General features: G+C 37.8%; 1 protein-coding gene across 5 annotated transcripts in view; it reads left to right on the forward strand.

The window, feature by feature from the left end:
• Dhc98D (Dynein heavy chain at 89D) overlaps positions 1–26267 on the forward strand; it is a 608487-nt gene that overhangs the window by 346517 nt on the left and 235703 nt on the right. For all 5 annotated transcript variants that reach the window (XM_081742517.1, XM_081742516.1, XM_081742518.1 and 2 more), the window contains exons 53-55: positions 2209–2338; positions 12076–12271; positions 17643–17840. In XM_081742517.1, coding sequence (XP_081598643.1) covers positions 2209–2338; positions 12076–12271; positions 17643–17840 — 524 coding nt within the window. The remainder of the gene's footprint in view (positions 1–2208; positions 2339–12075; positions 12272–17642; positions 17841–26267) is intronic.

A 26267-nucleotide genomic window follows, 5' to 3' on the forward strand; every position in this document is an offset into this window, starting at 1 on the left:
TTACCACTATACCTATGGAGGATAAATTCGCATTTAAACGGTATTGAGAGTGTCACTGTTTATCTCAGCGACCTCGAAAAAAAACTATAGATTGAATACTAACATCGGTTGTTTCTCATTATTTTTACAAATCACTTACTCCTCACCCCTTCTTTCCCTGCCGAGTCTGTTAGATTTGAGTTTAGCGTTCCTTTCAGCAGCGAGGCTATGTGAGTCATAGGTCAACAGCTTAACGTGGGATCCAAACTACATGAGCTCTCACCGGGAATCGACCCCGAATGTCTCGCGCAAAAGCGCGTACGCTAACCATATTCTCTTGCCAAACATTATTACATTCATTTGTATTTATATTGATATGTATTGTCATGGGTAAACAAATATAATAATTATGTGTTAAACTACATAGGCGGGCAGAGATACGTGTAAAGTGTTGTCAGAATATATCAGAATAACATTCTTGTTTTGAATGTGTTGCTACATATTCGTATTATTCTTTTATATGTATTGTGAAGTTAACGTTTCTTTAGTCATTGCGACATATCTTCAACAATACTGGCCTATTCAACACCCGTCGCATTTATGAAAACCTAAAGCCATAGGTGATTAATGGACAGCACAGCGTTTATTTAATTTCACTAAAATATAGTCTGGAAAAATTTCCATCTTGATCTGAGAAACAAAAGTTTGGGAATTTTGTTTCTCCAAAATAATAGTCTCCTTAAGTTTTATTAAGATAACTTCGTAAGTTTCCTTTGGTGGCTATAGATACTTGTAGAACTGACTTGTACATGGTCTGATATATGTTTTGACTCATACGAGGGACGTTTTTAAAGTAATTTGGAAATTTCCAAGTAAAGCGTGAACGTTCGTAATTTTGCAAAGGTTCTCCCGGTATCCTTTGAGTTTAAATAGATGCCATTTGAAATAGTGCTAGCAGAGTGTGTGTTTTATGTTGTGTAATGGAAGAGTTGAAGAAGATCGAACGATGGGCCGCCTGTGATATTTGATTCCTGGTTATAAGAAATGGGACTCAGGCAGAAATTCATCACCAAATGATTTTTTTTTATTTTCATTCTTTTTCTGTATTCTTAATAAATTCAAAAAACATATTATCTACCTTTTTGTTCTTCATTTCGCTGTATGTTTTTGAACTTGTCCAATGAACCATCCTCGATTACTTCGTTTTCCGTTTCAATGTCTAAAATGTACAGTTTATTCTTGTTGTCATCCATCTCCTCAATGTGTTCTTTCCATCTTCCTCAAACTCAATTCGCTCATTAAACACTTGTTTCCATCTTCCTCAAACTCAATTCGCTCATTAAACACTTGTTTCTTTAGTTTCTATATTGTCATAGTAGTTGTCCCTTGCTGCCCTTCTACAGTATTCGCATGAAATTTACTCTCATATATAATATTCAAATTTCTTTATGTTTTTAAATTCTTCTTTTCACCTTCGCTTCTATTGTATATTTCCGTCCTTGTAGATTTCCCTTCTTAATTCGCAGATAAACTTTCTATACATCCCCCTCCTCCAGTCTCCCTTCATCATGGAAACCAATTGTTGCTGGTTAAGCAATGAAACAATTGTGTGCCTGCAGTCGAGATTACTTTAACCAAGAAGCGTAACTTTAAAAAAAACAAAACAAAAAAAAAAACCCTTTGATAATGACACACGTCAGGTGGATATTCTAATCACATTAACCTAATGTTGAAGAACAAACATAACTTTAATTTGTTCTGCGTATGTTTTTACTTCTTCCATATAGATATAAATACTTTCAGCATTGATCCATTTGTCTCGTACTCAAAATATTTTGGGGAAACGCGTTCCCCGCCAGAGACGCCCGTGGTGCTGACACACAACACTCGTTAAACGTGTACGTCATCTCATTGCTCATATTTTTTGTACACTGTACCTGTGAAGAGTTAGGTATATCGATATATTGGTGAGAAACTCCTGAAGAGTCCTGAAAAACTCGCGTAATGTGCTGCAATGTATATGGCATTTGTAAATATTAATAATAGGTCTAAACCAATTACACCTATTAGCTTCCAACCGAGATATTGTGCTAAATAGCTCTTGCTAAGATAATATTTACTGATGGAAGTCCGAAAGTGTGCGTTATTGAGGGAATTCATTTCAGTCTAATATATATCATGTTTTATTATTTTGTAATTTTAAAAATGTTTTATCCTATATTTTTACAGGATTTTTAGAACTGATAAATAATATCTTGACGACAGGAGGAGTACCTGCTCTTTTTGCTGATGATGAAAAAGATGCTATCATGGGTTACGTCAGAGGCAAAGCTAAAGAAGCAGGTTATGGGATATCAAAGTAAGCATTTAGGTTTACTTTATAATATTCATTTATTCCGTAAGATATATATATATATATATTTATTTATTTCAAAGCGGGAATAGGAAATGAGTTACTTATCAGAAAATAGTGAAAAGAATCATACTCACTTAGAAAAAAAAAATGCAGTGTGAGCATTTTCGCTAAGCTGTTCATCAGACGGTAGAGGAATAAATAGATATGAAAAAATTAAAGAACAGAGAAGTTGCTGGGAGGCATCCAGGCGGATGTCATGTTGGAATATTGGACCACGTAATAGTACTACCAAGCTGTCCACTATTGGTACTTAGTAGTGTAATAATTAGATAGAATTTAGTTGAAGATGATGAAAATAAATCTGATAGTGAAGAAGCAGGACAGCGAAGGAATAATATGCAAACAGAATATATATATATATACAGTGGCGGATCCAGGATATGATCAAGGAAGGAGCTAAACCATAGTTTGTCGTTTTTATCCAGTGTAAAGCAGGATTGAATTCCATTTTACCCAGTGTATACCTGAGCTTCGGGGGGAGGGGGCTATAGCCCCTATAGCCCACCTTGGATCCGCCACTGTATATATATACAGATGGTGATCAGAAAAATGGAAACACCTGTAGTTGGCAACACGTCAGATGTATGGGTTGGCAGTGGTGTCGTGGCGCCCGCAGCGCCGGACCGCTGGTGGTGGTGTGTTAGATCGGTCTCCATACTACGTCAGGCGCAGTGGAACAGCAGTGTCCAGTGGCTGCAGCAGACGGAGGTAGTGTAAAATGGAGACCTCTCAGATTTTCAAAGAGGGCAAATTGTTGGTGCGCGGTTATGTGGAGTGAGTGTGACGGCAATGGCTACTGTGTTAGGTGTGTCGCGTGGGACAGTGTCGAAGGTGATGACGGCCTACACAACACACGGGAAAACCACATCGGGGAAGCGGAACAGTGGGCGGAAGAAAATCATGAGTGACAGGTCACGCCGGGTATTAAAGCGCATTGTCACGCAGAACCGTCGTGCCACTGCGGAGCAAGTGACGGAGGAACTCAATCAGCACCTCCCCCACCCTGTTTCGACAATCACAGTCCGCCGCGAATAACATGACATGAACTTGCGGGGTCGTGTTGCACGGGCCAAACCGCTCATCAGGGACCATAACGCTTTCGCACGCCGCAAATGGTGCCGCGACCATGCAACTTGGACCGTTGAGGACTGGAAACGTGATATGGTCGGATGAGTCATCCTTGACCCTATTCCCAACCACGGGCCGTGTTTATGTGTGGAGAACGCCCAAAGAAGCTTATGATCTGCAGTGTCTCCGCCCAACTGTGAAACATGGCGGCGGCTCGGTGATGCTGTGGGCCGCAATATCATGGTTTTCATAGGGTCCTGTGGTCACACTTAGCGGACAAATCACTGCCAACGATTATGTCGCAATTTTAGGAGACCACTTGTATCCTATGGTCCGGATGTTGTTCCCGGACAATGACACCATCTTCCAGGATGATAATGCACCCATTCACAGACTGGCGTTGTTGCAGCGTGGTTTGAGGAACATCGGGGTGAAGTTCAACACCTCCGCTGGCCCGCCCAATCCCCAGATCTCAACATAATTGAAAATCTGTGGTCCGTCTTGGAAACACGACTCCGGCGACGATTTCCACCTCCATCCTCTCTCACAGAACTGGCCGATGCCCTGCACGAGGAATGGTGTAAAATTCTACTTGCTACCATTCACGACCTCTATGCCTCCATCCCACGTCGCATCAAGGCTGTTCTGAAGGCGAAAGGTGGCCCGACACCATATTCATCTGGTAAGTTGCAATTTCGTTCAGGTGTTTCCATTTTTCTGATCACCATCTGTATATATGTAATATAGGGAAAAAAGAATTGAAAAATAAAGTACATTCTACAATATCATTAGCGTTTAACGAAAAGAAAGCAAAGGCAAAACACATGTCAATCGGTAAATGTTATTGAGTCATCAAAATCATATATGCCAGTATAAAAAAACCTCATGCATAGTTTTCAAAAAATCGAGAAAACTTTTATTTGTAAACCTAAAAATTGATGGTATATAAAAACCACGTCACCTACTAAGAAGAAACTGATACTGAAACACAAACTAATTTCAGTATGACACTATCGAGCCGAGAAGCCGCTTAGTAATAGAGCGCTCATCTCTGGTACGTGAGGGTCCCTGGTTCGATCCCAATACCCAAGTGAGCTTTGCGGTAGCAAAATATCGTATGCGTGGGCTTTCTCGGGGTTCTCACGTTTCCTCTCACTTTCTTCATTACTGTCATCTTTAGCCTCGGCACATAATCATGGGACGTAAGTATAAAGAAAGAAAGAAAAGAAATAGGAACATGAGAGTGTACAATATGGTTAATGAAATATAGCCCAAAATTATCATATACAATATGGTTAATGAAATATAACCCAAAATTATCATGAACTCTTAAACTTTATTTTTTTTGTTAAAACAAACATTAGCCAAAGATTATATCTATACATAAATATTTATATATCGGGTGTTCTAAAAATGGCGCCCACGGACCACGGAACACTATTCTACAGGCCAAAAGAAAGCGAAAATGTTATATGACGGTCAGCCGCTATGGGGAATCAAAATTTCACGCAGATTAACCTGGAGCCATTAGCATTACTCTACGAATACAACAAGAAGTTGAATCGATTGCTACACTAGTGAGTGATACTAGTGTCAATCAATATCGACTTTAGCTGCCATCTGGAAAGAATCAATATAACTATTTGATAGATTCGTAGACCTAATCTATGGTTCTTTATTTGCGACGTTGCCACATAGTGCAATTTGTGTCGCCAGACGAGGACTTGAAAGGTGTACATATTAGTGGTGGGCACAAAAACCGGTTTTTCGGTTTTCTTCAAAACCGGTTCGGTTTTTCATCGAAACCGGTTATCGGTTTTCTCCAAAACCGGTTCGGTTTTTTACCTGGTGCGGTTTCGGGTTTCTTCAAAACCGATTCCGGTTTTTTTCCAAAATTTGTTCTATTTCTGACCAGAATGGTGTTTCGTTGTTCTCCGGAAACCAAATCCATTTCCACAGAAATAGTTTTATGTGTTTTCGAAAAGTTTTCACCGAAACCGGTTTTGGAGAAAACCGAAACCGGTTTTGGAGAAAACCGAACCGGTTTTGGAGAAAACCGAAATCGGTTTCGGTGAAAAACCTAACCGGTCTTGGAGAAAACCGAAATGTCGGTTTTTCGGGTTTCGGTTTTTATAGAAACCGGTTTTCGGTTTTTATAAAAACCGGTTTTGCCCATCCCTAGTACATATATAGATATAGATATAAATATAGATAGATAGATAGATATACATACAGCGGTGGATCCAGAATATGATCAAGGGAAGGGCTAAACCATAGTTTGCTGCTTTATCCAGTGTAAAGTAGGATTGAAGCCCATTTTATTCAGTGTATACCTGAGCGTTAGCGTCAAGGGGGGGGGGGAAGGGATCCGCACAGGTATACATATATATATTGCTTTATTTTGATTTGTAGAATACTCTTGTGTCCGTGAGCGTCATTGTTAGAACACACTATATATATATATACATATATACACAGTGGCGTATTTACGATTTTGTTTCGGGAGTGGCTTTTCTAACTTTCGGGGGGGGCTTAGCCTGGAAATATGAAAATTCTGCAAGATATTTCATTTACTTTACTATACTAAGCAAGATTTCGGGGGGGCTTAAGCCCGGAAGCCACCCTCCTAAATACGCCACTGTATATATATATATATATATATATATATATATATATATATATATCAAGAGAAAGAGAGAGTGATGTAGGTACCAGCGTTTTTTAAAGTGGTATCGAATCGCAATATCTTACGCAAAATCATAGAATTGCGATTGAAATAAAAAATTTCATTGTAAAATATGATGCAACCATGATCATAATTTACGAGTATTATCGAAGTCAACTATTTTTAAGAGAAGATAGCATAATGTAGATTTTCCTTCATAATAGAATAATTGTCATTTGATCTCATATACTTATGATAAAACTCCCCTCGAAAACTTGTATTCCTTTATGTACCTCTTTGGTTATCAATAACAGATACTAATTCACTATGGACTAGACAACATATTACTGAAGACTAGCAGTAGAATTGACGACAGCGAGACGATGTTCACTTCGACATTTTATAGGATATGGAAATAAAGTCTCTCAATGGACTTTTGAAATGCAAGATCTCAGCTTACTTTTCACAAATTAGATAAGTAGAGCACCAGAGGAAATACTAGAATTCAGCTGTATCCACCTTTCTGCCCTCCTATTGTTGAAGTTCGTGGTTAAGGACTTCATAAATGACACATTTGCATAGTTATTTCACAGCACAGACCCATAAATATTTGCTATATTCTCTTGTTTTTCACTGAAGTGGTGAAAGTAAAGTAGTGTTCTGTTTAAGACTTTGTAAAAATGGAGAAAAAAAAACGTTATCCAGGCATTGTCTGTCTAGAATATCAGTTAGAAAATTAATATTTATGTGAAATTGAGCTATTGAAGATTTGCGATGAAAATATAGGTTCACATCGTGGATTGCGTGCAGGGGCGTCATTTGGGAAGGGCATGGGAAGGCAGTTGCTCCTTCTTCCCGAGTTTGAGATGTATATACATTTTAATCCAGTTATGCCAATTCTCTGTTTCTTGACATCATTACGGATGCAGCACTTAATTAAAAGCTCTATGTAGACTCATTAAAAACCAGATAAGACCTTAGGCAATCCATAGAATGACAAAAGTTCTCACTCTCAATTAATGTAGTCAAAAACAAAGCAGAAGACAAAAAAAATTGTCATTACTTTTCCTCTATTTAGGTTCATTATCATGTGTGTTTGTTATATACAAAAAAAATGTTTGTTTTTGTTATGTCATGTTCACGTGAAAACAGTGAAATTAATAATTTTCATTTTCAGTGCTGCCGAATATGCTATACAGAAATTAAAAATTACGATACAAATTTAAATTTGAGTTGCGTAGTAAATTATAATTTGCTACGCAAAAACTTAATTTTTAATATATATATACTTCAATTGATAGATCATATCAAGCTGAATAAAATATGCTTCAGAGTAATTCTCATGCGTAGTTTTCAAGAAAATCCAGAAAAAAACGAATCTTTAGGGCTTTAAAAATATGTCTTCCGTTGCTAATCTGATTCAGGTTGATAGCTTTTATTTTGCTGGAGTAAATTATTTATTTATTTATGTACTGTGTATGAAAAATATACACTGTTAAGTAGCAGATTGTGTCTGTTGTTACTTGATTCTGCCAATAGTGACAGACATAATACTAACAGGTACACACGTAGTCCCAACACTAATGCACATACTCCTGATCCTAATACTAACTACAAATTACTTGTAATTTAGTAAATAAATTAGTAAACAATGCATAATTACTAATACGATACATTCATTAAAATGACTTTCAATTTTTCTTGCCATCATGTTTCATTTAACTTCGAAACAATTAATTTCCTCTAAATATTCCATTATAAAAAAAAAAGTCACAAATTGTCAAAATTAGTAATAAAATTGACAATTAAGAGTTCGCAGCATTTATTCTCTAGATACATCAAAATGGCCGTTGTTCTTGTAGTAAAGTGGTCGTAATTTTTCGGTGAAAAATTTGTTCAGGAATGAAATATTTTTTTAAAAAATTGACTTTTTGTAGATCAACTTACTATAGTAGTTCCTCACATCAACTTAGTATACTTCGTAAACACTAATGAAGAAAGATGAACCTAAATAATGCACTGTGCATTGTATTACAGAAAATTTCCCAGATGGAGAAAAGCAGCTCTTAACTTCTATTACTTCCATTATTCGCGTTTATACGTGAGATTGAAATGTTAACTTTCCCTGAGCTTTCATTCTCAGGTTTCTATTTTGTTTTATTGCTATTTTCTAGTTATTTGTTTTGTTTTATGTTTTTATGTTTTCTATTTTGTTATTTATTCTTTTAGCTTCTTCATGACCTCTACTTTATTTTTGCTTTTTACGTTTTATTATATTATTTTTGTATTTTATTAGGAATTTATCGACTTTTAACTACAGTAGAAGTCAGGTTCTTTATCACTCAGTCAGTTTATTGAAGTTTAGCGTCCATTTCCGGCATCGAGGCTATCTGAGACGTGGACCTACACTTTAAGGTCAAATCCGAACACTGTATAATGCTTTCAAAATTTTCAAGTTTCTCCCAACAGGAATCGAACCTGTGATCCCGTGTACAAAATGTGTGCGCTCTAGCCATTAAACCAACGGGGAGAATATTTCTAATCATTCTTTCTTGTGTTCTATTTATTTATTTTTACAGAATATATGTGTCGGCCATTGGCATTTGCTACCTACCGTCTCCCTCGGGTGCTGGCTTCCGGAGCATCCCCTGAAGAAACAGCTGATAACAATTCAGGTCAGAGCTCATGTCCTGTCCAGGCGCAAATTGATGATAGTAAAATAAAACAAGTGATTTGACATGAGCAGCTTCAGTGATTTCGAGACTTAGATTTGGTTATAGTATACGCATATACGTACATATACGTGACTGGCAAGCTGACTACTCGTAAGGATTCGCAACACATAAATGAAGAAGATAATATTCCTTTAGACGAACTCTTATTTATTGGATAGACACATACGTGTGTACGGAGTAAAATGAAAGATATTAATAACACACAAAATTTTCACTTCACCTGGCACGAATGCTCAAACAGAAGAAATTACACACACAACTGAATGAATGAAATCGTAGAAGATAAAACACTTAGTATTGCATAATAGACGTGGATATGTATATGATATATAAAAACACTAGAAACATAGCCCTTCTGTTATTGTGATCACTTGCACTGTATGATTATTATTTGCACTGATATGAGACTTTCACTGCATAGTTGGGACAATGAGTGTGGGGGGATAGAGGAAACACTAACTCCTGATGAAGCTTCGTGACTCGGAAAATGCTGTACTCCAGAAGATAGTTACGAGAACATCACTTTGTTCACTTCTTCGGTTGATACCGCAATAATGATTTTATCACACGCTTAATTACTCTTCATAATCATCCTGTACTAATATGTAGGTAAAAAATGCTCCTCAAAAAACTTTTCGTTCCTTCTTGTTTTGGTTACCAATGCTAACTCCTCGCTTTTTCAAACACTTGGGAACATCCCGATCACCATACCTCGGGTTGGTAGTACATTGTAAAAATTAATAAGAGAAGTGTCAAAATTTTTATATTCCTACACAATACAAATTTAATGGTGGTATAATTAAGAACGCTGGCAACACATGTTTCGGTTCTGTGGGAACAAAACTCGAAGGCAACAATCAAACAAGTGTTGCAGGCTAAACTTGAAGATTCCTTCCACGACTAATGGATTTTTTACCTTCTGGTTCTACATAAAACAGTTCGGTGGAAAAGAATGCGCATTGGCAATTGTGTGGCTTAGTCATTTTGTCTGCAACTCCTACACGTTACAAGCACTGTTCCCACGGTAGGAAGGGTGACGAAACGTTAATGCGTGGGAACGCAACATTCGGCGAGTGTTCATTCACACACTGTAACAACTTCATACCTAAAAAGATTTCCAACCGTAATAAATGTAGTTACGAAGAAATATATATAAAACAGTCATAGTGGCGAAAACCATAGGTTGGTCACATCTTTTAGGGAAAGAAGAAAAGGAGTTCACTGTTTCAAAGCACTCAGTCAAGACGATAACAGTTGCGTTGGGAAAACAACAAGTCCTTTGTTTTGTCGTTAGAAGTGATAAAGACTGAGGAACACCTGCAGCTAAAGAAAGAACTGAGTTTCTCACCAACTTGGAAGCATTCAGAACCAAGCAAGAAAAATAGCTTTTCTTTTCCATAAATAAAATAATGATTTTGTAGTATGAATAAAAATTAAAAAAGAAATACACGGTCTGTCCAAAAGTGTAGCCTTGTGGCCATGCTGATGGTCACACATTTTTCTGGTGAAGACAAATTGCCTTGGTGCTGACGTCCCCAGTAAAACTTAATCATTCATTCATTACCAATGTGCAATAGAGTGTTTATCGAGTTATAGCAATATTAAACGTATCCAGGTGACACTACACCATGGTTGAGAGTACTTGTGTGACACATCAAATATATATATATATATACGCATGGAAAAAATGGACAGTTTTCCCGTACTGTGTGTTCAAAATTTTATTTCATCGTTGACAAAGATTTCATATAATATGACACCTTTTCGAACTTATTGAACTTTGGAGGAGAAAGTGAGTTTTCAATAGTGGTGGTTACAAAAACCGGTTTTTCGGTTTTCTCCAAAAACCGGTTCTGTTTTTCACCGAAACCCGTTTCGATTTTCTCCAAAACCGGTTTCGTTTTTCTCCAAAACTGATTCGGTTTTCCACCGGATCCGGTTTCTGTTTTCTTCAAAACTGGTTCCGGTTTTTTCCTAACTTTGTTCTATTTCTGACCAGAATAGTGTTTCGTTGTTCTCCGGAAACCGATTCCGTTTCCACAGAAATAATTTTGTGTTTTCCAAAAGTTTTCACCGATACCAGTTTCGGTAAAAAACCAAACCAGTTTTTGGAGAAAACCGAAACCGGTTTCGGTGAAAACCCGAAATGTCGGTTTTTCGGATTTTAGTTTTTCTAGAAACCGGTTTCCGTTTTTTAAATAAAACCGGTTTTGCCCATCCCTAGTTTTCAGTGATTACTCTTCCGTATTGATTGTTTAGTATTAAGAAGTGTAAATGTGGTGCCTCGTACATAAGTTTAAGAAGAATGAAGCAACAGTGTCTCTGCTTCCATGATTACACAATATAAAAATTTATTAACTCTACTAATGGTTCCAGGTGTAGCTACCTCCAGGTCATTCACGGAGCCATTCCACCAGTAGTTGTAATATAGCCAATTGTTTACACTAACCATAGTGAGGATTCATCCCTATGTTCCAAATGACGGGCTCTCATTAGCGAGCTGATTGGAACCTGGCCAAGAAAATAAACTCTATTCTGTAAAACCTATTTTCGGCAATTGACAGACGTCACGTGCTAGTCACTGAGATGAAGTACTCCTGGTTCGATTGTGTATCGGACACTTTTATCTCTCGTACTCCTATTTAGTGTTACCATTTAGGCGCCTGTCTGTTCGTATTATAAAGATTGTATCAACCCACTGAGTATTCAACACATTCTAGTAGAATGTCCAGTCAAGTTTGGGATAGTTGTAGTGACCGTATTGCATTTACACGTTGAAGTAGCTAACGTTCTCTGATGTTTCTGGTTTTAGACTTCTCCTGTTTGCTTTACTATTAATGTTTCTTTTTGAGTTATCTTTCTGTTATATTTTTCATTTTTATTATTTTAGCGTTTTCGTGTCATTGTTTTAATTTTTTAAGATTTTTTGTTTTAATTCCTTATTTTGGAGAACTTATATGAACTACGCCGTTTTGTATATTTTATTTGTCATATTTAATGCACAGCATGTTTTGGCCATTGGCCTTATAGCCTCGCTGCTGGCATTCCCTTAAACTACAACAAATCAATCAGTCAATCGATCGACAAATGACAGGCTACAGGATTTATCAATAAGGATGGTAATGATTAAGTTAGAAATTATGCTAGCTTTAAGTAAGTGCATATTCTTAAATATTGGTTTCTTAATATAATTTGCTATTTATCATTTACAGAGAGGGGGTATGGCAATTTTTCTTAGACACTGCAGCTGCACATCTACATGTTGTATTGGCTATGTCACCAATTGGCGATACTCTACGAATTCGAAGTCGTGATTTCCCAGGTCTTGTGAACAACACATATATCGATTGGTTCCAAGAATGGCCTAAACAGGCCTTGTTTGCAGTTGCGAGGGTTTTCCTTGGAAAGGTAAGTACGAATTATTATTATTATTTTGCTATTGTCTGTTGTTATCGAAATAACATATATGAATTTAGTATTCAGGGAGACTATTCGTCTTGATATTCCCTTGTAACTTTTAAACTAATACACAATAGATGCTGAAATTTCGTAGCATGTAAATATAGATAGGAGAACATTGTTTGACATAGTTAGCAATAGCACCAGATTAACAGTGTTGCTAACCCAACAGAAAGTTGTATTTTCAACGAACTCAAAAAGTTTGTTACTGAATTCTCTCTCTCTCTCTCTCTCTCTCTCTCTCTCTCTCTATATATATATATATATATATATATATATATATATATATATATATATATATATATATATATATATATATATATATGTGTGTGTGTGTGTGTGTGTGTGTGTGTGTGTTTGCGAATTTTTCAATTTTGAGCCCATTCAATAGAGCATCAAAAACTATCTGAAAGAAGTGATGGAATTTTTCGCGTCACTTTTACCGTTCCCGAGATATTGGCCAAAAATGTTCCGATTTCGTGAGATTTAAGGAGCCATCTCGGGAGCGGTAAGTCATAGAGAGATGATATTGGTGTCGGTAAATATCTAAGAGGATGGTGAACCTTTTGGTACCAAACAGTAACCGGTGGTTACTGGTCAACTGGCTACCTCTCCCCAGATATTGGCCAAAAAAGTTCGAATTTCGGGAGCTTAAGGAGCCATATCTCGGGAACTGTAAGTTATAGAGAGATGATTTTTTGCGAATTTTTCAATTTTGAGCATGTGTATTCGTAAAACAACATATCGTAGAACATTTTAACAGAACTCTTTAACATGTGGGAAAAATTCAGTTTTCAAGGAAATTACAAATGGATAGATATATTACAATAATTGTTTAATGAGTATAATAATAAAGTACATAGAACAATTGGTATAAAGCCCATAGAAGTTAATAAGAAAAATTAGTTCTTTTTAAGTTGGTTCTGGTAATGCTCTTGGAGCATTCTCAACTGGCTTTCAAATGGCACTTCCTGGAAGTACTTCGTATTATTACGTACGAGTATTTCAAATATACATGTTAAACGAAAACTTACAGTATCACACCTATTATCCAGTGTTACAAACTAAGGACGTTACATTTTCTGAAACATCGATAATCTACAATCAAACTTCAGAGGCTTCTACAACAGTAATAACATGGGGCACTGAAGCAATCCACATCCTAAGTACCTTAGTGTAGTACTGTGGTCATGATATACATATTTCAAGTAAATAATAACAAAGTTACAATGAATTGAATTTTCTTTTAAACGTTTTATTTCGAAAAAGTGCTCAAATAAGTATATCCGGTCGCATGGATGGCTTTCGATAGAAGTAAAGATCATAGTACCGTTTACAGCAATTTGATATGTCAAACCATTCCGGAGATATGCTAAACACTGGTAAAGACTTTTTCAAGTAAATAATAACAAAATTACAATGAATTGAATTTTCTTTTAAACGTTTTATTTCGAAAAAGTGCTCAAATAAGTATATCCGGTCGCATGAATGGCTTTCGATAGAAGTAAAGATCATAGTACCGTTTACAGCAATTTGATATGTCAAATCATTCCGGAGATATGCTAAACACTGGTAAAGACTTTTGTTATTACTGTTGCAGAAGCCTGCAAAGTTTGGTTTTTATTCAATGTTTTTCAAGTAGAACTACGTCAGGTTATTATTAGGTACGAGTATTTCAAATATACATATTAAACAAAATCTTACAATACCACACTTATTATCCTGTATTACAAATAAGGATGTTACATTATCACAAACATCGACAACACACAATCAAACTTCCTTGCTGTAGCGTCCTTAGTTTACAATCTGAATACTAAATGTGCTGTTGTAAGTTTTCGTTTAGCATGTAAATTTGAGGTATGTAATGACTTGACGTAGTGCTATTTATTTTTTAAAAAAAAGTATTGGGTTGACAATATTGTTAATCTGGTGATACTGCAGAATATGTCAAACAAATGTCCCATTGTCGATATTTGTCCCCTGATTTAGTGTTTTCTTATCTATTAATTTAAAAGCTAGAAGGGTGTGTCAAGATAAATGATCCATCCTGTATATATGAAGTAGACATAATTTATATACAGATTAGATCCCTAAGGTATGTCCATACTTCAGCAGGCTATTCCTTTAAGGACACAGGTGTCCCTACTTAGCGTAGTCGCTAACGCCCTCGCCTTTGGTGCGAATGGTTTCGGGTTCGATTCCCGGTGGGAACACTCGGTCGAAAAGGTGTAAAAGCTTTATCAGGCCAGCCATCCTGAGTGAGGTTTTCCTGGGTTTTTCTCATTTACACCATACAAATGCTGGGATGGTACCTAACATAAGATCTCAGGCCGCTTTCTTCCTTCCCTAGTTCCGCGGGTAGTGTGATCACCAAGGGCAGTCATCCCTCAGATGTGATGGGCTTAAGAGGTCATAGGTGCCAGCAATGTCCAGAATTATAATTTCCAATCCTCATCCTCCAAGGACAGGGAACAAAAAAGTCTATATGAAAATATACGTGATACGACATCATTCCGAGTGTTCGAGAACTTGCTCGCTGAATGACAGAACGCACATCGTGCAAGAAATATGACGATCCTCGTTCTGATGGTGGTCATTTGGAATATTGCTCCTAATAACATCCAGTGTGACAGCCCGTTCCTTCACCCTCTCAAGAGATACGCGTTATTCCCAAGGTAATCGTTGTTAACCTTCCACCTATTTCCTTAACTACGCCTATGGTATGCTGATGACTGTTTTCAGTATATCAGTATGTCTCTTGGATTCTTCGATGGTGGGTCCACCGCCGATATCGTACCGGAGCGCTGATATATAGGGTGAACCACAAGACATAGTAACCATAGGGTTTGAAAATAGAGATGACAGACCATAGATGAGCGTGAGAGACACCTTGACGACGGAGATCCGTCCTGTGTACAGGATGTTAATAAACTACAGGTCATAAATTTGGTAGGTGATTCTGCACACCAAAATACGAAAAAAAAAAAAAATCACATAAATATATGTCCTAAACCACAAAGTTTCCGATCGAGAGGCTGCCGAGAATGGAAGAAAGCAAACATGCTCAATAATTGTGCAAGTTTCCCCAAAAGTTTCTGACGTAAAGGTGAGTCAAAATAAGTATGGAGGGAAGGGAACAACATTAGGAAACAGGAATTCTTTGTCCGTAAGTGAATATTGCAATTGGGTTCAACATGGTGGAAGTTTTAAATATTGTGCGTGGTTACGTAACCACAGGAAAGAGCTGGCTATGTAGACGTGCAACAAATCTCGCAGATATATAAATCATTTATGGGCCATGATACAATTCCAAGGATTACCAGGTATTTGTGGTGCATGTCAGTCATAAGATGGAGGTAGGACTCTCTGAGAAACACAGCTCTAAAATTTCTTTTTGGTAGCTTCTCGCTCACAAATTATGCTAGTTAGAATATAGGTTTATAAGGGCATCTTTTAGTATTTTGCTGTGCAGAAATATCTCCCAAATTTATGACACAGAATTCATTAACACACTGTATATAATTAGGTAAAGTACGTATGTTCAAATAGATATGTTAACAATTGGAATTCCCATATCTGTATAAAAAATCGTTAGATAAAACACTAAAAAAATTGTGGTAGAGCGCTCACATCTGGTGCGAGGGGTGGTCCTGGTTCTATTCCAGGCCAAGTGAGTTTGTGGTGGACAACATCGTGTCGGCTTTTTTTAAGTTTCTCCCGTTCCTCATATTCTTATTCCACCAATTGTTCCATTATCATGCACTTTCATTGATCATCCTTCTTTAGCCTAAATGACACAACCATGGATCGTAAAACTAGAAATTTTATTGTATTACATTTACTGAAGAAACATGTATTTGTATTCATTGAGCTTTCAAACCACAATAGTTTGTTGAAAATGAAGAAAGAAAAGAAAAGAAAGTTAAAAAGAAAGCTTAAAAATACACTAAACAACAAATCTTCCACATTGAATGTTGTGGTAGAAACCAGAATATTCATATTTTTCAAATGTTTATTTATTTATTTAGTTAGTTAGTTTTACTGATTTGTCTGTGCTGTATTTATGAGCTATTGTGGCTCGAAATTTTAGATCAGTAGTTAAAATTTTACACCTTCATCAGTAGCATATTTCGGATTGTTTCGGGGGAGGAGAGGCTATGCACAACACGGGAAGCAGGGGAGCAATTGTCCACCTGAGTATGAGAATTAAATAATGGGTTGTGTACTAATATACTGTACTAGGAAAAAATTGTGAAACTCGTATGTCGGTGTAGGACCTTACCCTCTCAGGCAACTCTGAAATGACGCTCCTGCAAACACACGTTGAATATTTGTAGTCTCTTTTCAACTTAACTGATTTCATTTTAGATAAAAAAAAAAAAAAGTTTTATCTGTGTACGTTTTTACCTGACAGAAAATGTTAAGACAAGTTGAAGCTGAAATATTCTGATTACAGTTTCAATGGCAAGAATTGCAGACTGGTGAATCTTACGTAATATGATACACACAAAAATTTAGCAGTGAATCTAACCTTTTATTCTACTCATAGAAGAAAATGGAAGCACCCTCTTAACCTACCTAATTTCTCGGCTACTTATTCCCCCCTTTTGATTTTCTTTCATTAAAACATTTACCTTTCTTTATAACTAAAAGATGTAAATATTCCTTTGCTATAATAACTAAAGTTCCGTAACGTTGATATCCGTGCAAGTTGGTGTGAACACCAGTTCCGCTTATCAGCTCCTCTTAGTTTTGGTGTTACTGACGACGGCCGACTTGAATCACATTAACAACGATGGAAAGTAGGAAAACGAAAGAAAGTAACAACTGAGAAAAAGAAACAGAATAGTAGAATGGACGAAAGAAATAAAAAAAAGAACGCAATTCTTACATGGAATAAAATTTGACAAATACAGTATTATTTCTGAACAAGAGCATAGGAAAATGGAAAGTCAATGAAATTCTTAGAAATGGTAAGAAAGATTATTGTTGTACGTGGAATGCGCAAAGCTAACAAATTTATTTCGGTGGTGGTGGGGGGATTGGGCCCGATAGCCCTCCCCTAAATACGCTACTGCTCTTCATACTAAATCCATCAGTATTTGAGGTTCTTTTTTTAATCTCAAAAATTATTTTCTGACTGTGCGAGGCATGTAGGAGTCACAATGGAGTCTAATCTCAATTTCACAAAGACTTTTCGGGATGTTTCCATATAAAAACTACCTCTAATTTTAAAATGTAAGTTATAAAACACTTCGTTATGTTTTCCTAACTTTGATATTCATTTAAATTAATTATCACGTTCTTTGTATTTTAGTGTGACAAGATTCCTGAGGAACACCGAGAAAACATCGTTGACCATGTTGTGCATGTTCATTCTTCGTTAGGAAATTACAACAAGGAGTTCCAGGCGAAACTTAGGAGAAACAATTATGTCACACCAAAACATTATTTGGACTATCTCAACTGTTATATGGTTTTCTTAGTTGAAAAGAATAATTTTATTATTGCACAGGTACGTAATATTCTTCATAAACATGGTAGGTTTTCAATCGCTATGGGTACAGTGTAACGTGTACCGCCGCTTATGTTGGGAGTGAAAAAGATAGGATTAGTGAAAGTACAGATACTGATCCATTTCCATTGGAACAATTTAAAGTTCTTGCTTATCTAAGATATTCCACCCCGTCACCGTTGGTCATGCTTGATGTGATAGCTACTGTTATGAATCATTGCACGACATTGCAGTTTCCACTATAGCAGCCAAAGATATATTGATTGCACCATTTCTTGCAGACTTTCCAGAAGTCACCGTGCGAACCTTACGTGATGAAAAGCGTCATTTGAAAAGTCCAAAAGCACAGTAATCTGTAGACTTACATCTGGACTATTAATGAGAATATCCTGGAACGGAATATCAGGAACACAAGTTGAAGATATGTTTGTAGAAGGCCAGTGATGTTTTGGCCGTATGGCTCAAAGCTTTGTCCTGATGCAGTTCCACATAATTGCCATTGGTGTAATTGCCATATGCTGGCATTTCGTCTGTATAAAATAGAAATGATAAGATATCTTATTGGTAATAAGAAGCATTGATCTTGACATTCTTTTATCGACCATGTGAATCTTGAGTTTGCCTCTGTACCAAAACCCAATAACAACCATAAAAACTTTGGAGATACTTTCTTTGCATTGACGCACAATATTACGTCGGTTTTCTTCATGAACACCTCTCTAGGTGATGGCCTGAACTTTTCCATAATTACTCGGGTAATCCATGTTTCATTCATTGTCATCCATTTAGATGCGCTTGTACAAACTTTTACTTCTACTCTTTCGCTTCGCAATATGGACAGTTTGCAGCCTCAATTTATAATAAATTTACGATTCATTTTTAATTAGGCCATATGCAATTGTTTGGTCATAACACATTGTGGTAATGGATTCACACGCCTTCTTTGGATGCGATTTCGTTGGTGATGGCTTCTACTGTGCCGGAAGTGCTAAAATTTGAGTGGAAAAGAACCATACGTACCCTTCTCAAAACCATTTTTTCGGCAGCATTTTGCCTATTAGAACACCTTTAACCTGGTACACAACATCTAAGAGGCTAATACACATGTACACCTTGTCTCAAAAAGGTTGAGCGCATTCTTTATTGGTGTTTTGAGGCAAAAATTTTCTAAGTCCAGCTTCGGGTATCTTCGGGAAAAAGTAAGCCAGGTTCGAACCTCCAAGCCAGCCTTTGCAATCGGGAAAATGTTTGCAGATGTGTTTTTCTTCTTTTAAATATAATAAGACTTGTTACCAAGTGTTTAAAAAAGCAACATTGATTGAAATACTTAATGATATAATATTTCGAAACCTTTTATTAATGTGAGCACATGCTTGTTTGTCATTTAGCTCTCTATACGTAATGGAACATTTAAATACGTTAAAGAATCTTTCCATATGTAAAAGAATGCTCAAAATTAAGAAATAGAACATAATTATCGCCTGAGTACTAAAATAAAAGTCAAAGTAGAACAGAAACAGCGTTTGTAATGGATATAAATGTCATAATTATCTTGAGATCCGTTATACATCGCTAGAAGCTTAGTTCTAGAAGTCCTTGTGTTAGCTCATTGGTAAGCTGTCGGATTTCAAATCATAAGGTTGTGAGTTCGATTCCTATCTGGGTCAATACTTTTTTAAAATTATGTTTTCCGCAATGCATGAAAAATTATATAAAATAATTACATTAAAATACATAAGTTGTTTATATATAACATAATCATTGCTGAACATAGTAATTATTACGTTTAAAATATAACATCTGAGATACTTTTCACAGTAGGTCGGTATTATATATGAGAATGTTAAATACAAGTTAGGAAAATCGTTTAATAGCAATAAATAAGTTATGTAGTGTATTTATTTGCAGCTATTTATCATACAGATTTAACTTCTCAATATTCTCATTACAGTATGTTATTTATATTCGTGAAATACAGTATATTCCTACGGATATAGAAAGTGTATAAACAGAGTATCCAAAGTCGCATCCTGCTTCAAGACACATAACTTTTCCCGATCCCCTTAACGTCACGGGAAGAAATACAAATTCTCTTTAGAACGGAATGTCGTTACTTAGAGTCTCATTCGAATACGTTGAATATGCTTTTGTGTATTCATCTCTCTCTCTCTCTCTCCCCCCCCCCTCTCTCTCTCTCTCTCTCTTTCTTTCGCTTTGTTAATGTGTGTGTGTGTTGCGGAATATCCCAAGTTGAATACAACATTTGCAAAGTATATGAGCATCATTGTCATCGAATACCAGAAATTGAAAGTCGTGTTTCTTCAGGTTGGGTTTGCGTGTTCATGTTAGCTCACTGGTAGAGTACGGACTTGCCACTGAAGAGGTCTTGAGTTCAAAGCCTACAGCTAATTATCATTCTTTTGTTAGTAGGATTGCACAGAAATCGGATACAAGGAGTGGTTTACTTCTAGAAATATTTTCAGAAGCGTTTAGGTAGCCCTGAAAGGGGCTGTTTTCGGGAGTTAAGGCGGGGACATTAATATTGTGTCCAAGACCCTTCTGAATTTATTACACGCTCCATTCTTCTGGGCATGGAATCTATTACATGGGTGACAAATCTATCTCCTTCCCCTACCTCCAGCCATGCTTCGGAAACAAGATGCCACAGGTCATCCTGAGTTCTTGGTGGATCTGCCTCAGGCCAACTTTCCCTTAGAGTACGCTTCACTTCTGCCCACATATTTTCCATGAGATTGAGGTCTGCTCCACGAGGCGGCCAGTCGACTAAATCAATCTCAGGGTGCTCTGCGAACCATTCCTGAACCACACGGGAAGTATGTATTGGCGACTGGTATTGCTGGAACTGAATTACACCATCAGGCTGAAATACTCGTACAGATGGCACCATTATATTACTGATAATGTCTAAGTACTGAGCATTGTCCAGATGTCCTTCAATTCTATGAAGCTGTCCTGCTCCGCGACTGGAAATCCAACCCCAACATAAAATAGATACATGGCCACTGCGATTGCAAGCAGCCACATATCCATGGACATATCGGGTGCCTCTCGGACAATACACAAAACGGCGTCCCTCCTTTGATGTTGTAAATATGGATTCATCTGAGAAAACTACGTTTTCCCAATTGAGACCCACATTCGCCTGTGCAAACGCGAGACGGTAAATTTTGTGGTCGTCTGAGAGTTTTTCCTTCACGGCAGCAACACGGCCATGTAACCCAGCATGACGAAGCCTTCGCAGAGCTGTATGCTTACTACCAGGAAAGAGAGAAGCTTCCCTTATAGTCAGGTTCACTATGTAATTTCGCCGGAAATTGTTGGAGAGTATGAAAAGTGTACATTTTCTGAAAGCTTATAGTATAACCAACAAGAAAAACAATGTTTCCATTTTCTACGACTCCTTCGTGGGCGCCATCTTGGATTTTACAAAATGGCTGACGTAGAAACAATTTTTGTTAATATCTGAGCTTCTAAACAACATAAAAATATAATTTTGACAGATAAATATGCATTTTCCGGACTAGGGAATCCAATGGTATCGAAATAAATTATCTAGATTAAGCGAAAAACTATGTTGATTTATTTCAAATGGCTTTTTATACAAATTTCCTGACACCAACATCATAGGGTTTAATATTTTTAATTTTATAGCAACTACAGAGTCTTTACAATTCATCGTCGTCATTGTAATCATCAGTTTCATACTGTGTTTGTGTGTCCTCATCATTTGTACACTCACTGCCGCACTGGCAAAGATCGGTGCATGATAACGTAGGTTTATTTGCTCTGCAAGGACACCTTGCAGAAGAACAGTCTTATTTGCATTGACAATTAATCATCTCAATTATTGCCTTTGGAGCTGGAAGAATATCTGTCATGGTTGGTTTCAGCTGGCCATCCAAATCTTTGTGATAGCCATTCTTCGTGGGATCCAGCTGATGATCTTGCATAGCGATGTTAGCCTGTCCCCTAACCCTGACTTGGATGTGGACTCTGAGGACATGCTGTTTGAGAGTTCCTAGTGTGGGAAGTAGTTTGTCACTTTCTGCCATATGCTTGCAAAATAGATGCTATCGCAGTTCGATGATATTGTCGATATAGATGTCTTTGGGCAATAAGTTACACAGATGAAGCTAGCAAGACTTGACAACATGGTATCGAACACTTCTGCTTCTGTTGAAAGCATCTGCAATGAACTGATCACATCTGGGTTTGCTTTTATGAAAGCTGCAGCCAGATTGCTTTACCTATACGAGAGAACCGTCCAGTGTTGTCGGCTTTAGTGAATGCATGGAAAGCTGGCAAAGCCTTTGTTCTTTCTGGCCCTAGGGCTCTCGTTATTTTCTCTATGTCGATTACTCCAGAGACCATTGAAATCGACGTATTCTTCAGCATGAGGTCATAGTTAGCTATAACTAACACCAGGGCATCAGTATCTGGGGAAAAGAAAACCATCTTTGCATCCGGCGAGTTTCGTTGTGTTGCCAGGACAGCTTGGTAGATCAATAGTGTGTCTGCTTCTTCATGATTGTTTTCGTCGAAAACTAAATCTTTGTTGCTCCTGGTGCGCCCTGAAGATGAAGTAATGATGAGTTTTTGTGAGGAACTATTGTACTCTAGAATCTTAGCAGCAAGATAGTTTGTCAGGTCTGCCTTTGTCTTGTCATGTGAAAGAAACCTGTTCATTGGGATGTGTTTAATGTTTGTGTCATCTCTGATCTGATACTGAATTGGTGCTTTTCCTTGCCTTCTTCTATCCCTAGTAGCACCTTTGAGAGAATCTTCTCTGTATGTATCAAACACAAGGATGATTTCATCATAATTTCCCACGAGAGACATAAGCCTGCTATTGAAGGAAGCACCGAGATCTTTGACCGTCGCCATCGTTGTTGGTTTTTTGGCCATCTTCTGAAGAAGAACCATCCCATCTACCAGGACGATCCTACAACTTGGAGCATCTGATGTTGTGTCCATCCAATCCTCTGGGTGCACATCTTCCTTTAATGTTTCTGCTGTTGCCAAATTGTTGAGGAGACTGATCAGTTTCGACTTATCAAGGCATGGCAAGATTATACCATCTGGAGCAAAAAGAGCTCTTGGTGTCACAGTGAATTCATAGTTCCCAATTCCCTCTTTCTGATTAATGTCTCTGGTGGACCTTGCCAAGACCATCATTCTGCCATATAAGTTCCTGGTCTCCTGTAGATCCACAGTCTTGTCTCGGAGTTGTACTTTGGTTTTCTTATTTTCCGACATAAACATCTTGTTGTTCTCCTTCTTTACTGGTGCCCATAGACTAACATCCCCATTGATTCGCTCCGACACGTATTTTTCGTACAGCTTTTGGCCATTCTCGTCTGCATTCACGATCATTTTTACATACTCATCAGGGATGAAGGTATGGGTGATAATATTGTACAACTTGTCACCTACAGCAGCAAATGGGTTTCCGTGTTTCAAAATTCCTTCCTTTATCTTGTCTATAACATGATGCTTCTTGACTGTACTTGGCCCAAGTTCATGATGCTCTCTGGTTTTATCACTGTCTACATCAAACTGACTCGTAAACTCATTGACAACACGGGAGAGTTCAGGTGTAACCATGAAGAATCTCTGTCGAGCATTGGCATTGTTCGAGATGCCGACAATTCCAGAATGAATTTTCATGAGCTTGTTCAGATGCTCGCACGCATGGTCCTCCCCGATGGATACAAAGGGGATATCATTTTTCGTCACTGAAATGTTACCTGCTTTCAGTTCTGCCCATGTTTGAGGGTGATTGCTTCTAAGGTCATGCATGTCCGTGATGTATCTTGGTCAGAGTCGTTTGTATTTGATCCGGTCAAATGGAAAGAAGAGCTTGCTGAGCTGCTCTCAGCTTGAAGATGAAGCTCAAGATCTGCATTCCGAGTTGCGGCGACAAACATAAGAATTGTTTCCACTCGCTGTATGTAGTTCATCATTGACTTGAACATTGCATTTTTGGATCTCTGTTTCGCCCATCTATGGAACTGTGTGCTTAAATTACTAGTGAAGATGGCCTCAAGTAGCGTGTTGTTTGCTTGTTTCATGGACTCACTTTTTGTGTTCTTGTTCCTCTCAGAACATGCAGCTTCAACTCTCTCTGTTGCCATCAAACACACCTGCTTTAGCTTCGGATTATCAATGAAGAATTCATCCAGCAACATTTCATACAGAGCATATGTACACGTATGGGCACAAAGAGCACGCTTGTAATGGGTTCATTTCAAGATTTGCCTTGTTGTTGCAGACCCATACACATCAGCTTCTATCCACGCATCATCAATACCTGAGCTCTCTATAGAGGTGCCGAGAGCACCTAGGGCAACCATAACAGCATGTAGCTCTCCCAGTCGCGGGACAACTGTGCGTTTCAGGTCTGGCATCTAGCAGTTGGACCACCTTCTCATACAGAGCCATGTCAAATGAAATGACAGTAGGATGATCTTCACCAACAGTCAACTTCCTCAGTTCACTCGCTTGCATGATCACAGTAAGCAGCGTTGACCACTCGTGTGCCAGCTCTGGTAGCAGTGGTAGGGCTCCGACGTGGGTAAGTTGCTTGCTTTCGAACAACATTGAGTTGTATCCTGCCCACATGGGAATAATGCTGGATGCTTTCTTTTGCTTCAATCTGGACATAGCAGTAGCAACAATCCATCCAAATTGTGATTGTTGGTAGGAACCTGATATATTCTGGCTTATGACAAAGTGTTCTGTTCTCGGGGTGTGCCGTGCTTTTGGCTTGTCACAGTGCATTATAGGTACATGGTATGGAATGACAGATAAAGTGTGGGCACCAGTTATCTTCAAGGGTGGTGCAACAGGCTCTCCAAGAACATCTGCTTTCTGATATACAGCAGTTATAGTTCCATGTGTTGTTCCTTTCCCATCAGGAGTGTCCTCAGCAAAATCTGTGTTATCGACTGCAAAGAACACAAAGGCACCCTTCTTTAAGAATGGTGGTACATACACACCTTCTAACTGTCGCGTGTTTTCTACAACAGCATTGGCCAAAGCAGTTTCCAAAAGTAGGGTACGGCCATAAGGAACACAGTACCCATGTGAACTGAGAAGATTCATCAACTTCTTATCGCGGGTGTTCTGATAAACTGATAATATAATATAATTTAAAATCTACAAAACGCTTATTAAAATAAACAAGATTGATTGAACGGTCGTTTTTAGTTTGCGTGATACAACTAAGAATTACATGTTTTAGATCGGATTTACAAATGTTAATCTCCACACGGGCCCTAGCCTGGAAAATGTATGTTTATCTGTCAAAATTATATTTTTATGTTGTTTAGAAGCTCAGATATTAACAAAAATTGTTTTTACGTCAGCCATTTTGTAAAATCCAAGATGGCGTCCACGTAGGACTCGTAGGAAATGGAAACATTGTTTTTCTTATTGCTTATACTATAAGCTTTCAAGAAATGCACACTTTTCAGACTCTCCACAAAGTTCCCGCGAAGTTATATATCATGACACAGTGAACTTGACTATTAGCTGTCTAGACGTCCTTAGTGGGTCTAACCGGGCTTTGTTTACTAATCTCGCATCTTGGGCTTCGGTTGACACATGCGGACCTCCAGGAGATTGTAAATTACCAGTCTGACCTGTAGCACCATATTTCCGAATCCATCGCCTTCCTGTAGAGGCCGGGACACCTACTCGCCTGCTAGCTGCAGTTGCAGAATAACCTTCCAACTCCCATAAAGTAATTACTGCTGTACGTCTATCCATAGTTACCAATGTTCTGAGCTGTGAGAAGGAAGCAATATGTAAAAGCTAGCACCTGACGTGTGATTGGTTACTTGCACGACACGCCTATTGTGGGGAACAGCGTTGCCAGATCTAGCATAATGATGCTAGATCTAGCATAATTTGCATGTCTCTAGCATCTAGCATCTTGCTTTTAGCATCCTGCCCAAATCTAGCACAATTTCAGCAAGTTATCAAAAAGCCGTAAAACCTGGAGATGAGAAAGAAGTTGGTCGTGGGAAGAAAAAGAACGGCAGAAATGTATCCTCTTCCATTGATTCATACACTCGGTAAACCATACAGGCAGTCTTATTTTCCGAAGTAAGTTCGGAATGGCTTTTTTTTTTTTTTTTTTTTTTTTGTGGCTCCACCCAGGGTTTTCTAATCCTTTAACTCCGAGGCATGGGCGGAGCTATGGGGGCCATTCTCCCCCCAAGTTTTTGACAACTTCTCCATCTTTATTTCTGACTTCATGATCATATTTATTCCTGAAATGACAGCTCCGAGACCGACCAAAAATCTGCCCCCCCCCCCCCATAGCAGACGATTCCCAACTCCGCTTATGCTGCGAAGTAATTTTCTTTCAAAATATGTAAACAAAAACTTTGCATTCATTTA

Source organism: Thermobia domestica, chromosome 16 (genome assembly GCF_964235325.1).
Source record: "Thermobia domestica chromosome 16, izTheDome1.hap1.1, whole genome shotgun sequence".
Classification (NCBI taxonomy): Eukaryota; Metazoa; Arthropoda; class Insecta; order Zygentoma; family Lepismatidae; genus Thermobia; species Thermobia domestica.